This window comes from Scheffersomyces amazonensis (genome assembly GCF_036850825.1).
Source record: "Scheffersomyces amazonensis strain UFMG-HMD-26.3 chromosome Unknown RJT21scaffold_4, whole genome shotgun sequence".
In the NCBI taxonomy this organism is placed as follows: Eukaryota; Fungi; Ascomycota; class Pichiomycetes; order Serinales; family Debaryomycetaceae; genus Scheffersomyces; species Scheffersomyces amazonensis.
The window spans coordinates 100565-116138 of NW_027042744.1; the positions used below are offsets into that span (position 1 = coordinate 100565).

Here is a 15574-nt window from a genome sequence, read left to right on the forward strand (position 1 = left end):
TGTAACCAAAGTCGTGTACTATTTATATCCTGGTGCTCCAGATATACCTGGTATACCAGCAGGAGATCCAGATGAGGGCCAATTGTATTCTTACATGATGGGCAAGGTTAGAGCTAAAAATATTGAAAACAGCTTGTTTGAACTTAAGCCAAACATTAGCTAAAACTATTACATCATTTCTACAATATTCTATAGCCCAATCAATAAGCCTGCATTTAATATCTAAATAAAGTTATCCTTATCCTTATCCTTATCCTTATCCTTATCCTTATCCTTATTTACATAGTAAAACTAACGTTTTCTTAAACATAATTAATTTTACAAATGGTTTATACAATATTAAGATAGATACATTAACAAAAATACTAATACTAGAATAAACTAGAAAACACAACATTAAAAATAATAATAGTAGAAATAAAAATATATAGCTATTGCAAATATAATAATAGCAAATCTAAATACAAGGAATCTAAACCAAAAGGACACCATTGGAAACTTCATGGACTCTAATTCTAGTTGGCTTTTCTTTAATAATTTGAAATGAATCATTAGAAAAGTTTGGAGTTTCAACTTTAGTCTCTGAATCATTTTTTTCCATATGAAATAATGCATCATTAACATCAATATCTTCTTCTTCATCTTCTTCTTTAATAGTATTAGTACTATAACTAGTTGATAATTCTTCTTTATTATGATGTCCATTATTTGAAGAATGTAATAATTGTTGAATTGGACTTTCATTATCTTTAAAATGAGATAAAGTATAATTCTTTGGTGATTTAACTAAAGTACTATTAAGGAATTGTTCACGATCAAGTAATGTTAATGATGCAATAGTCTTACTATTTTCAAAAGTTGGAATTATATTGGCAATATCTCTCATATTAAAGAATAATTTCTTAATTTCAAATTTAACCATAGTAGTTAATTCATCATCTTCTTCTTCAGGTTTAGATTTTGTGCGTTCAATCTCTTTATTATCTATATTTGTACTAGCTTCTACACTTTCCTTCTCTTTTCTTTCATTTTCCTTTTCTTCATCTTCCAAATCAAATCTTAATTGCAATCCAAATCCTAATAAGATCAAATAATTTTTATACTTGTTTAATTCATCTTTATAATCTTCAATTTTTAAATCATAATTATGAACAATCTTTGAATGATTTGAACAATTGAATTGTTTAACAGGTACACACTTTAAAAATCTTGTTTTCATCTTAAGGAAATCTTGATATAAATTCTTTAAATGATTATAATATTTTAAGGTTTTAATGAATTGTTTCATTAATCCATAATTATTATTGGATGCATTACTAAGATAGACTCCACGAGGTACAGATTCATATTTCATAATATGTTTCATCTTTTTAAATTGAAGACGTTGTTGAATTAATAAATCAAGATTAGTCCAACCATATTCAATAGATGATACACTTTCTTCTAATGTTGGAATAGCAGTAATTTTAGAAGCCCAAAAATTACAAGTATTAACATATTCAAGAGCAATTTCTTTAGTACCAGCTTCAAATAAGAATTTCTTTGGTAATTTCTTATTTGAAAAACGTGGGAAATTTAATGACCAAACATAGGTTTTACCATTTGGATTAGAATGACTATGAGTAACAGTTGGTTTTTCCATTCTAGCAATAGTAGAACATAAATTAAAGTTACCAATATTAGCAGCATTCTTTAACCAATTACCATCACCAACTGCACTTTCAATTTCATTAGAATTTTCTTCGATTCCAAGGAATGAACGTGATTGTTGTCTATGTTTAATCTTCTTTAAAATTTGTTGATGCTTTTTAACAATCTTAGGATCAAATGAGTATAATGACAATTGACCTTTAGAAACCACAACAAAGTTTTCGGCAAATCTATTACCTGTAGGTAAAAGACTTAAAGAATTGGATGAAGATGTGGAAGGTTGAGGAGGAGGTGCTTGCTTTTTGGCTCTACTTCCACCAAAGAATGATAAAAAGCTTCTACCTGAAGACATGGAAGTTATTGAAGCATTAGATGGTTGTATAACAGGAGATGGAATTTCTTCTTGTTGATCATTATTTAAAACCTTTAATTTCAATAAACCTTCCTTTAAATATGGTGAACCTTGTAATTCTAAAGTTAAATCATATTGATCTTGATAATTTTCAATATCAAAATTCTCAATAGCAAGTCCAGTAATAGACTGAGTATCATCAGGATCAAATCCACCATATTCATTAGGGTTTGTACCATTCAAAATTTGTTTTAATTTAGTTTCAACTGAAATCATTGAAATACTATCATCACCATCAATTCCATAACCTGAACCATTTGATTCACGACTTATTATTGAAGATCTTGAAGATTTTCTATATAAACCATGTTGTTGACCACTATGCATTGTTCTTAAATGGTCATAAGATGCACGAGTTCTTAAACCTTTCATGGCTTGATCAGTCATAAGAGCTGATCTAAAACCACCTCTTGCAACAGTATTATTTGTAACATTAGTAGCAGCAGAAGCAACAGTTGGAGTTACAGTTTTAGCAGTATTAACAGTTAAATTACTTAAATTAGCTCCAAAAATTGAATTGGTTTGTGATGGACCAGAAATTGATGATAATCTTTTAGAAACCATTGAAATTCTCTTTTCAGCAGTAGATAAAATAGTAGAATGTTGATTATTTGCATTATTAGTATCAGTTGACCAGATGGATCCAGCATCTGAATTGGTCTTATCAGCATTATTATTATCTTCAGCAACTTTTAAATGTAATTCATTCTTTAATAAATCATCATAAATCTTGGATAATTCTTGTTCAATGACAATTCTTTGTTTAATTGATAATTTCATAGAATTATCTTGTTGTATAAAAGTTGTTAAAGTATTTTTAATAAAATCAGTTTGACTAATTTTCTTTAAATCTAAATTGTTATGTAATGAAGTATTTAATAAAATGATTGAATAAATGACAATATAAATTTGTTCGAAATTTGAAGTATAAAAATTATTATTAGGGAATTGCTTTAAATAAGATTTAGTGAATGAGGTTAAAATTCTATCTAATTCTTGAGATTCACCCTTTAAATATAATTTTGCACATAAAGTACGAATAGATGAAAGGATATTTATATTCCAATGGAATAAATCCATATAATAATCTCTAATTTTTTCACTATCATCATCAGTTCCTGCTAAGAATTGAGTATATTCTTCTGGTTGAATAGATATAAAAGTTTCATTGAATAACTTTTTGGCAATCAATCTATAATCATCTTCATCATTATGTGGAGAAACTTTAACTTCTTTAGAGTGAATAGAATGAATAGAATGAGTTGGAGTGGTTGGAGGAGTCAAATTTCCAGTTGAAGTAGTATGAGTAGGACTTGATTGAGTATGAGATTGATTATTTATGTGACTGGTTTGATTATTATTACGAATAGGTGAAACAGTAGTAGCAGTAGTAGCACTAGTAGTAGTAGAAGGAGGAGGAACTGAGTTAGATCTTGAAGTTGATGAAGTTTGACTTGATCTTGGAATAGTGACACTAGATGTGTTTGAGGAATGTTTGAGGTGCCTCAGAATATGTCTTACTCTATCCATATTATTATCTTCTTCTTCTTCTTCTTCTTCGATATTTGTTTCTTTATTATTATCTTCTTGATTAAACCCACCAAAATTATCAAATGTTGGTGAATTAGAAGGAATGATATCTTTTGTGGTTGATATTGTAACAGAAGTATGAGTATTCAAATCTGAGACAGCTGATACCATAGATACAGAAGTTTCAGGAGAAGAACTTGGGGAACCAGACATTAAGAAATTCAACAATCTTCCAAATTGGAATAAACTTTAAGACAATAAATTATTGATTTAAGTAGAAATCAACTTTAGTAGTGAACAATTGGAGAATGTAAAAGTATGAAAACTCCTCAAAATTAACGAATGATAATATCAGGGGGTGTTACTTTAAACTTTTGATTCGCTTTGATTTGGTCCTGCCAACTTGACGATAGTCGTTAAACTAAATTGTAACGTTTCAAAATTGACGATTGTTCGAGTAATATTTCTTTTTCCGCCAGAAAAATTATTGAACTATTTTTTTTTCTGAGGGCCCTTTAAGACGTGTTGTTATTGTTTAGATAGACGATTATTATATTCTCTTAACCGTTGAAACAAATTACAATCTCTTAAACCAATAGTACCTTAGAAAATTTAAAATATATGAAATGTACAAATTTTACAAATTTGTTGGAATTGAGCAATCTGTCCTTCGGTTTTATATGATTAATGGAAGCATTAACTGTAAATTGAGTATGCAAAGACGAATTTAAAAAAAATTAAAATAATAAAAAATAAGAAAAAAAAAATAAAACAGCTAAACGAATTGAAAGAGATAAATTTGAAAAAATAAAATTTAATTTAATGGATTAGGAAATAATTTAAACTATTGCAAAACCACACAATTTCTATGAGCAGTTATCTGCAGAAAGGTAAAAAAATTTCTGCATTTTTTTATTCATATGATATAAACTATTTCGGGCTTGATAACCTACTTTAGTTCCGCTACCCCAAGGTGAAAGGAGGCAGTTATACAACTTTTTTACAGAAGTACAGATCATCCCTATTCTATTTATTATATCTTTAATAGAATAGTAGATTACATCATATTATTCATTCTATCATTAATAGAATAACAGATTGCATGATATTATGCATTCTATAATTAACGGTTTATTCATTTTCTTTCTTTCTTTCTCTCTAGTTGAGATGTACATGTATAAGATCATAAACCATCATTCCGGGATCCGACATAAGTGCATCTAAATAAAAAGCATATCACAAACTTAGTTTATTCAATCTCTCTTATTTATTTCCGGGCGCACATAAATTTTAGAGAGTTTACCCACTACAACAATCACATTACTTACACAAAAGAATTATTAGTCGATTATACAACTGTAACTGAAGCAGTAAGTTGTTCCCTTAGACCACAATCTTTTATCGAGGGGTAATTGAAAAGGATTTTCATTGAATATCAATTTTTGCAATTGGTGAACTATATTATCTTTTTCTACCCTTCTATGACCGAACTTATTTAACTTAAACCTTCATATTTTAGATTTTGAAAACACCAAAACTTTCTATTTTATTTTTTGATTTTGAGGCTGTAAGATCCCTTAACATTGAATTCTGTTCCTTGAACAACTCATTCTTATCTTCCCTTCTAAAACAAATATTTCTCGAGGCGAACCACTGAGGTGTTATTACACTTTTCTTTTTGTAAATAACTCCTTGCTTTATACCATGTGCTAGTAAACTTGGAATTAATATTTTGCTTTTACAAGTATACATTGAATCTTGTTTAACGTAGATATACAGAAATGTACATAGATTTTTATGTTAATCACATATGACTACGAAACATTTTCACCTATTTAAGCCATTAGTTATCCTTTTCTATAATAATATCTATATTGTACTTGGAATTCGATTATGTATTAGAAACAAGGTGAGATGTCGCATGTACATGTATGGAATAGCCTTCTACGCAGAACTTTTTTTTTTTGCTTGAAAAGGCGGTACATACAGCTAAAATAAAGTACAACGCAATTCCATCATTATGCTAATTTAATAATAAAAAGTAAAGGGTTCAATTTTACGGACCCTTCTATATTCTAGTCTATCTTTTATTGTTTTTTGCGTACAGTATTTTCAATGTAGATAGCGCAGTATTAATCAATTACCATCCCTATTTTGGAAATTTCATTTGATTTATTTTTTAACTGTTTAACTCTAGGATTTCTTTTCTTTACCTTTCCATAGGTCTAAGATCTATGAAGCCATTAACCATTGAAATTGACAAATGAATTTAGATTTCAGCTAGTATACTCATCGATGAACCCAACAATATAATTAGAAGCAAGTTGAGTTAGCCTAAGCCAAGATACTTCTCGATAAAGTACCATCAAATAGCTTTAGTACTTAGGTACATGTGAAAATTTCGAATATATGCTTAACATAACCCCAATTTATGCATGCTTTAAACATATTAAATATTATAAAGATTGACCCTTCATCTATAACTAAAATTATATATACTGTCAAACAATTTTGTTTCCGTTAGGGATCAACGGAACTGTGATTATATTACATATAGGTACAATTTTTACATTATTAAGATCTGCAACACTCGGTATTAAAAACTAGATAAATGCCTATGACAAACATATTTTTGTCTCTATTTTCATATGACACTATCATACACTTTTAGTTTTCTGTTGAGTACCCTGCATGCATAATGCATTATCCTTATTCATTTACTTTGCTGATAATATATCAAAAGTATCATGGCGAGTTTCATCTTTTGCATCCTGCCCGCACGTTGTTGTCTTGCACGATTCAAATCTGTTAATGTACTTCGGCCATCAACTCGGCGATCAACAGCAGCAATGTGCTTGCATTCGATAATAATTAGAAACTTTATTTCTTTTGTAACTGTTAAGTGAGTTAAGCTTTATTTTGAAATATGAGTATGAGAGTTATGACATAATTACTATCAAGTAATAGTTACGTATTACTATTATTACTATTACTTTTGCACGTGAATGGAACTAGTCTCGCCATGTGGTAGCGCACAATAAAATGCTCAATATATTTTGGTGGCGATGTAATTGTGAAGAGTGTATGAAGTGGATGGATAACAATTACCAATCAATATAAACAATGCCAGATATAGCATATGATGACATGGCCAGTAGTGTGTTGGCCAATCTTGAGTCTAGTGTTAGGAATGAGAATGCAGTTAATTCTGATCTTATAGATAAGTTTATACCTACAATCAGTTCAAGTAGTGGCATACAAGAGTTTTTAACAGTAATAAATGAATTACTAATAAAGGAAAATTATTATCAAATTGATCCTAAACAAATAGTTATTGAGTTACTTGAGAAATTTCTTTCATTTCTTTCATTTTCGGACATTTTAGCCATCTATCCATCACAATATATTGTTGATAATTTACTTAATAATAGAAATATAATTGTTAATAAATTAATATTACAATTAATTAATAATAAATTAAATGAATCAGATACTGTTGAATTTCTTAATAATAATAATAATAATAATAATAATAATAATAATAATATCAATTCTGAATCATCTATATTATATAAATTAATTGAAATTTATTTAACTAATAAAGAATTAGATTTACTGATAGTTAATCAAATTGAATCGATTATACAAAATTTAATTGATTATAAATTGACTGATCATATAAATCAAATACTTAATTATTCAGAATTATATGATCGAGTTCGAGCTAATGAAAATGATACATTATTATTAGCTAGATTTCTTGATTTTATATTAATACTTATACCATTTATTATACAAACTAATCAAGAGAAATCATTAAATAAAAATTATTATACTTATAAATTTGATAAATTTAATCATGATCCATTATTCCTTATATTATTAATTCAATTCTATGAAAAATTAATTTCAAAAGTAATTATAAATTGTCAATCATATGATTCATGTTATATCTTTAGTAATATTGAATTATTACTTTATCAATTATTTGAAAGTTATCAACAAGAAAAATTTGAAGATTATATTAATGATGAAATAATTAATATATTAATTAAATTATCTTATATAGATTCTAAAGATAATAATCAAATTAATTTATTTTTTATTAATTCAATTGAACAATTAAATTTAATTAAATCTTATAATTTATTAAAGATTTATGAATATAATTCATGTGATTTAAGATTATTATCAAAATTTAATCCATCATTATTAATTCAATTTAATCCTCAAATATTTGAAGAAATTATAAGTAATTTAAGTTTATTATCTAATAAATTATATTTCCCAATCTTATTAAATATTATTGGTTCATCACAATTATTTAATAAATTAATTATTGAAACTACATATTTAAAATCTTCTACATTATCAAGACTTTCAATTGATAGATTATTTGATATATTAATTGAAATATCTAAATATGATCATTCTAAATTATATCTATTTAATAATTTACCAACAATATTAAATGATTTCTTAATATCAAATAATAATCAATTTATTAATAATGAATTATATCATTTAAAGATAAATATATTAACAAATTTATTACAAGATTTACCGGATGATAATATTTGGAAATCTAATTTATCTGTATCATTAACTGAATTAAAATATGGAAAGAAATTAACTCCCAAAGTTGATGTGGTTGATGAAACAGGATAATTATAATTAACTAGTTAGTTATTTGGTTATTGAGTTGTATCACTACTTGATGAACTATTTTTAACATCTTGCAGACCAATAGGACTAGTAGATGAAGCTGTAGCATCGGCTTCTTTCTTCTTCTTTTCTTCAGCAGCTAAACGTTTAGCTCGTCTATCACACCATCTAACATTAAATATTAATAATATATTAGTTAATATTATCCATATTACTAAAACTCCTAAATTTCTACCTAAATGTCCCTTCCAAGTATTAAAAAATACAATTTTTAATGCTTCATAAGTATTATACATTGGTAATCCATAACCATAATGAAAAAATCCTGGCATCATTACAAATGGAGCAAAAGTAGTTGAAATATTTATAACAATATTAAAAATCATCCATGGAGCTAATAAAACTTTTTTATCAAAGGCAAGAATTAATGATACAACATTTTCATTAATACCTCCACTAGCAGAAATAAATAAAAACATAATCATCCATAATACCATAAATCCAGAATGTCCAAAAGCAATATTAACTGGTACTTGAAATGCAATTGTAATTAATGCATATACTAAAGATAATACTAAACAATTAATTTGGGCAGCAATAAATCTATATATAATATATTGTTTATATTTTAATCGAGTTCTAATATATGCATAAATTTCTAATGAGAAATTAAATTGATGAAATGAAAAGACTTGAGCATAAATTAATCCTAATTCTGATGGTCCTAAGACTGCTGCTGATGGGGCAGGTCTTTGATCCATTAAATTAAAATTTGGTTTCATAGCTAATATTGATAAAGTATTATTATTAGTTAATAAATTTTCCTTTTGATTTATTGATAAATATTGATTAATTAATGGTTCATAAACTTTTGGTGAAGTATGATTAACAATCCAACTATCTTCAATTAATGCTAAATTTCTTGTAACATATTGACTAAGTGCAGAATAATGTCTTCCTGATTCATAAATAACATTAATTAAATAAGGAACTTTTAAAACTTGTGAATAATTGGCACTTATCATCATATTATAAATTAATTCTGTTGAATTGGGACTTATATAAACTCCTGCCCAATATTTTTGATGATGAATAACTCGAATAACTTCTTCTTCTACAGTATTATTATGATTTTGAGCTTGAATTGTAAAATTTGAAATAGGTATAATATCCCAAGTTCCTAATTCTGTAACTTGAGGATCTTGAGTTATCATATCTATAAATGCATTTGATAAATATGGTGGAATTATTGTACCATTAATATTTGTAAATTCTTCATCTTGAGTTATAAGTAACATATTAAAATGAATATATCTATCTTGTCTTCTATAAAATGTTGCCCAATATATTGATAAAATCCCCGTAAATATACAAAAGATTTTAATATAATTAAATAAAAATTGTAAGGCAATCTTACCTCTTGCTAACCATTTATCGCGAGATGTTCTTGAATTACTATTAGTATCATTGGCCATTTGGTCTTTGTTTTGGTCTTGGTCTTTGTTATTGTCTTGGCCTTGTTTAGATTCGGGTACTTGTTGATCTTGTGGATCTTTATGTTTTATATGTCCTTTATTAATTGTAGCTGCTGCATGTTCTGCTCCTGTCATACGTTCAGGTATAGAATAATCTAATGGTGGTGGAGGACTATCATCGTATATGCCATCTTCATCACCATTATTTGAATCCAATGGATCCACATTACACTCCTTATCGTTTGACTTTGCCATGACTAAGGATATATTATTATAAAGTATTAATTATTAGTTATTAGTTATTAGTTAGTTATTAGTTAGTATTTAATTGTTCGCTAGTAGTTACTGATTACAGTTGTTGTGAGATGACATCAATGAGATGATTTTTCGGGGAAGCTGCGCATGGAAATGTTCCGTACATGGAAAGCCGAAGCCCATTTGTTATTATTATAACTAAGCATTGTTAGTACTTAAGAGTTAGTGGCTACTAGTTATTTAGTTAGTTAGTTAGTACTTAAGCATAGAATACATTCATACAATACCACCATGAGTAACAACAATGAAGAGGAGGAGGATATCCATTCGTTATCGACTCTATCATCATTAGCTACTAATGAACCATCGGATGAAAATGAAGAAGATGATGAAATAAATGATAATGATCCTATTCAACTTGATGAAGCCACAAAGAGACAACTTCAACAACATAATAGAAGACAACCTTCATTACTTCGAAGAATATCTACTGTTGCATCAGATTATTTTAATGGACCTATTGGAAGTGATGAATCAAGTATAAGAAGAAGTATTGTAGCAGAAGAAGCTTATGATTATCTTGATTTAAGAGATAGACATCATACAAATGAAGAATGGTTTGGACAAGATCAAATTAAACAATCATTTTCAAGACGATCATTTGATGAAGAAGAAGAAGAAGATCCAACTGATATTGAAGAATTTCCTCAAATATTTGGTGGAGCTAATAATTCAAATAATTTATCAAGACGTCCAAGTGGTGCACCATTACAAAGAAGAAGAAGCACAGTTGTATCAGCCATTCAAGCTGTCACTACTAAATTAGGATTTTGGGATAAAGAATTTCATGCTGATAGAATAAAAATAATCTTAACTTATGGTAATAATTATTTATTTCTTATATTAGGATTTACAATAGCTCTTTGTATTTATTGGGGATCATATTATAATCGTACTGCAAGATTTAAAAATTTAAATTTTGTAATTATAAATGCTGATAATCAAATAGGTCAATTACCAGCTATTGTTGGACCAGTAGTTGAATCATTTTTTAATTTAACAGCAATTCAAGCAGTAGGAACTTATCATTTATGGGATTATGAAAAGATTTCTCAATTAGCAAATTCTCATAATAATACTATAACTGAAGAAGTATATAGAACAATTCATCATCAACAATTTTGGGCAGCATTTTATATAACTCCAAATTCAACTTTAAGATGGTATGAAGCATTAGTTGAAGGTTCAACTGATAATTTTTCTCCTAATGATTTATTACAAGTTGTATATGAAACTGGTAGAGATTATAATGCAGTAAATAATTATATTGTAACTGTTTTACATAATATTATTCAAGGTTATTATTCTTATACTCCTCAAACTCCTTTATTTGAAGATTTATTACAATCATTAAATTCTTCTCAAAGATTAAATGTTATTCAAAATGCTCCATCATTATTAACAACTATACCAACTTTTCAATCGGTAGATTTAATTCCAGTACCTAATCAAATTGTTCAAGCTCCTTTACAAATTGGATTAATTTATTTGGTTATATTTAGTTTTTTCCAATTTGTAATGCAAATTAAAGTTCATATGTATATTGCTTCAAAAATTAAGGGATTTAAATATGTGGCTTATAGAATGCTTTCATCTCATGTGGCTTATTTGGTATTAGCCCTTGCATATGTAACATTAAATCGAGCCTTTGGATTTAAATATAATAAAACATTTGGGAATCTGGGATTTTTAGTTATTTGGTCATTTGCTTATTTAACTATGGCAGCTTTAGGTAGTATTATTGAAGTAACAGTATTATTTTTATTTGCTGTTAAACCTCAATTAATTGGATTTTTATTATTATTTATGGCAGTTATAAATGTTTCTCCAACGGTATCTCCCATAGTTTTATGTCCTGATTTTTATCGTTATGGTTATGCAATCCCCGTTAGAAATTCTTATGATTTAATGCATGTAGCTTATTTTAATGCTTGGAAGGGGAATATGGGTAGAAATCTTGGAATCTTATTTGCATGGATCATTATTAGTAATGCCGCTATGCCATTTCTTATGAAATGGATGGCTGCAAAAAAGGCTAAAGAAGATGCGGCACAGGCTGAAGAAAAGGCCAGAATTGCTCAAGACAATCAATTAGAATCAAAAGAATAAAATTAACAATACTTTAATATTATATATTATATATATTATATATATTTATATATTTATAAACTCTAATAATATAATGATTTGACGGTTTAAACTTCAACATTTACCCAAGCACTACCACAAATACAAGTTCTTTGAAATACCATTGTCCATAATCCAATTGTACTTGGAGCTCCAAATACTAGAGGATCTGAAACTAATGAAATAGCTCGACATCTAGTACATTTTCTTAATTTATTACTATTACTATTCCCATTGCTATTATTCTTAGATTTATTATTATTGGAATTATTACTAGTTTGAATTGTTTTAAGAGAATTCTCACTTAAACTAATAACCACTTTTCTTAATACATCAATACATTCCTTTTCAGAATATTGAAATCTTGGACATATTGTATCCTTTAAATTAGGATACAGATATATTACTTGTTGAGATATAAGATCACTCTTTTTTTCATATCTATAAATTCCAATATTGAGCCAGTCAACATCATAAAAGTATAAATCAGAAACTTTCATATCTCGATTAATATTAACGGCATGTCTATCAATTAAAATTTTCCCAACTCTTTCCATATCTTCAGTAAGTTGTCCTTGACAAACTAATTTTTGTTCAACCATTAATGCATAACCTTCTTCTTTACCGGCCATTCTAATACTTTGTTCTTTACTTATTAATGCATCACATTCTCGAAGATAATTTTCAAATAAATTTAATGTTAATGGTGAATTATTACATATAGTAAAATATCTGCTTAATGATTCTTTCATTGGACTAAATAATTTATTAGCTTCAGCTAATTCTCGATGTAATTTCTTTAACATTTCATGAGTTTTACCAATAGTTGATAAAGCATAAATAAGAAACAGTCTTGGAACTTTACTTAATATAAGAGGTAAAGCAATTGAATTATGAATATTAAGTTTACTATTTCCTGGATTATTCTTTGAATAAGCTAATTGTAATAATTCTTGATTTATATATACTAATAAATCAATTAACCATTTAAAATTCCCAATTAATGATATTATACTTTCACCTCTTGTTATTGAATCTTGTAAACTATCTTCAGAAGGTTTTTTCTTAGAAATTTGTCGGAATATACTTGATAACAGAAACATTATACCAAAACTTGTACTTCTTAAATTTAAAACTGTCCAAGCAATATCACTAACTATATGATTATCAGTTAATAAATCTCCAAGAACTAATTGAAGTGATAATAATTTTTGAAGTGGAGGACTTGATAATAATTTATCAACTGAATCTTTACTAAATCCATCTAAATGAAAATTAATTGCTCGATGAGATTCTGTTATAATTTTTTCAATAAATGTTTGACTAATAACTGATGAAGATTTTGTTGAATCTTCAATTTTTATACTACTTAATCTAACTAATTCAGTTTGTATAAGAGCAATTATATCATCAGAACATGTATTTGTATAACAAGCATAACCATGACGGAAAGCAAATGCAACTGATGATATAAATAATTCTAATTCTGAATTACCTAAATGAGCTTCCTTTTCAACAACTTTTAACGTTAAACTAATCGAATTACCATTAATTTCTGTATATGCAAATGAAGTTAAATTTGGTGAAGCAATCAATATTAATGGATTTTTAGTTTCAACTTTTGGAAATCTAAATCCTACATCAAATATACTACAAATAGTATTTGGAGGTGGATCTATTGAATCAATATGTTTATCATTAACAATCTTCATAGTTGTACGATCGATTACATCAATATGACCATTTTCATAATAAATTAACATAAAATATTCAGCAGAAGCAGTTGATATACTTTGAATTCTTCCTGATCGAGTAATTTTATCTTTAAGAACTAATTTAGATTTATTAGTTGAAGGTGAAGTTGAAGTTGAAGTTGTAGTGGTAGTAATATTTTTACGTAAACCTAATTCTCCAAATGCATCAGATATTAATGACAGTTCATCAATTAAATTATAACGAAATAAACTTGAAATAGATTGACCAAATTCATTTTCAAATGAATAACTAATAATTATATCTAATTCAGAAGAAGGTTCAGCAAAAGCTGATAATAAATCAATTGAAGCTAATTGACCAAATTTATATTTTGATAATGATTGATCAATTTCAATATCCATTTTTTCATCACCATCATTATCATTATCATCATCAAATATATTTGTTTGTACAAGTTCCAGTTCATGAATTTTTCGAACTGATAATGTAGGTTTCTTTTGTTCTTCCTTTGGAGTATGATAATGAGGATCAACTTTTTGTCTTTTAGCTGAATCTACTAAAAATCCCCAATCAATTGTAATTTTATAAATTAAAATCTTTTTAGTTATTGAATCAAAAATTGTAGTAATAATTTGTTTATCATTTGTAAATCCAATTGATGCTTTTGAAATTACTGAAACTTCATCACTTAAATCAATTGAAAGTTTATGATATTCAACTTTATGTTCACCTTGATAATAAAGAGTAAATTGACCATTTTGACGTAATGATACACAAGCTTGTTTAGTTGATATTGGATGAGTTACTCCATGAGGTTGAAATTGATTAACTTCATAATTATAAGATTTCTTAGTTTCTTGATTAAGAGTTGCAGGTTTATTAATAATTTGAGGTTTTTCTAAATTTAACCATTTAAATGCAACAAATGTTGCACCAGGATTAACATGAGATGTATCATCTTGATTTATAATATCTCGATAAATCATTTCCATATGATTATAAGAAGTTATTTCATAACTTGGATAATTATTTGGTAAAGTCTCAGGATTAATATTCTTCAGTCCAAGATCAAGTAATCCAATTCCCGCCAATAATATATAAAAATTTCCATAAATATCTGATATGGCTAAATCTGTACTTGAATTACTCCATGATACTAAAGATAATTCAGGTAAAAAATTATTTTCAAGTTTAATACTAATTGATTGAGGTTTGGATAATTGCCATGATCTTCCATTAATATTTTCAAGATAACTAATATAAAGGTTATCCTTTGAACCTTGAATTGGAGTAGAATAAGCTATAAATCCATTCTTAGACCATGATATAAGATCCGTACCCTTTGAGTTAGAAGGAAACAGCCGTGACAAATGTCCCTGCAGAGTAATCATTGTATGTGTATGTGTATGTGGAATGTGAATTACTGACAGAATGAACAAATAGTGTTAATAGTTGAAGACACAGAATAGTTATAGTGAGATTTGGAGTATAGTGAGATTTGAAAAATTAAGTCGCATAGTGGCAGCCATTTTAGTGCGTTCACCCATAAACTCCATGCCGCAATATATAATCAAAATACTTCCATTAAAAACTCCATGTAGTAGCGAACCATAAGTTATTATAGTTTTGAATATACAAGAAGGTTGAACACTTCCATAGCCGTACATTAGAGTTATACTGTGCT

General features: G+C 27.2%; 5 protein-coding genes across 5 annotated transcripts; 2 read left to right on the top strand and 3 right to left on the bottom strand. All coding sequences in view use genetic code 12, as the record gives it.

Annotated features, from left to right (window-relative positions):
* Positions 1-208: 208 nt before the first annotated feature.
* RJT21DRAFT_120845 (Sec7 domain-containing protein) lies at positions 209-4269 on the bottom strand. The gene is given in 2 exon segments (XM_064881868.1): positions 209-244; positions 263-4269. The coding sequence occupies 1 exon segment, from the start codon at positions 3803-3805 to the stop codon at positions 473-475; it is 3333 nt and encodes a 1110-aa protein (XP_064737545.1). The 5' UTR covers positions 3806-4269; the 3' UTR covers positions 209-244; positions 263-472.
* Positions 4270-6651: 2382 nt separating this feature from the next.
* Positions 6652-8273, top strand: HSM3 (Hsm3p). Its single transcript, XM_064884384.1, has one exon. It carries the CDS (start codon positions 6716-6718, stop codon positions 8258-8260), a length of 1545 nt encoding a protein of 514 aa, XP_064737546.1. The 5' UTR covers positions 6652-6715; the 3' UTR covers positions 8261-8273.
* Positions 8274-10132, bottom strand: SNG4 (Sng4p). The gene has a single exon (XM_064884383.1). The coding sequence runs from the start codon at positions 9985-9987 to the stop codon at positions 8287-8289; it is 1701 nt and encodes a 566-aa protein (XP_064737547.1). The 5' UTR covers positions 9988-10132; the 3' UTR covers positions 8274-8286.
* Positions 10125-12204, top strand: SNG3 (Sng3p). Its single transcript, XM_064881869.1, has one exon. It carries the CDS (start codon positions 10279-10281, stop codon positions 12154-12156), a length of 1878 nt encoding a protein of 625 aa, XP_064737548.1. The 5' UTR covers positions 10125-10278; the 3' UTR covers positions 12157-12204.
* Positions 12178-15335, bottom strand: MED16 (Med16p). The gene has a single exon (XM_064881870.1). The coding sequence runs from the start codon at positions 15279-15281 to the stop codon at positions 12243-12245; it is 3039 nt and encodes a 1012-aa protein (XP_064737549.1). The 5' UTR covers positions 15282-15335; the 3' UTR covers positions 12178-12242.
* Between the last annotated feature and the right edge of the window lie 239 nt (positions 15336-15574).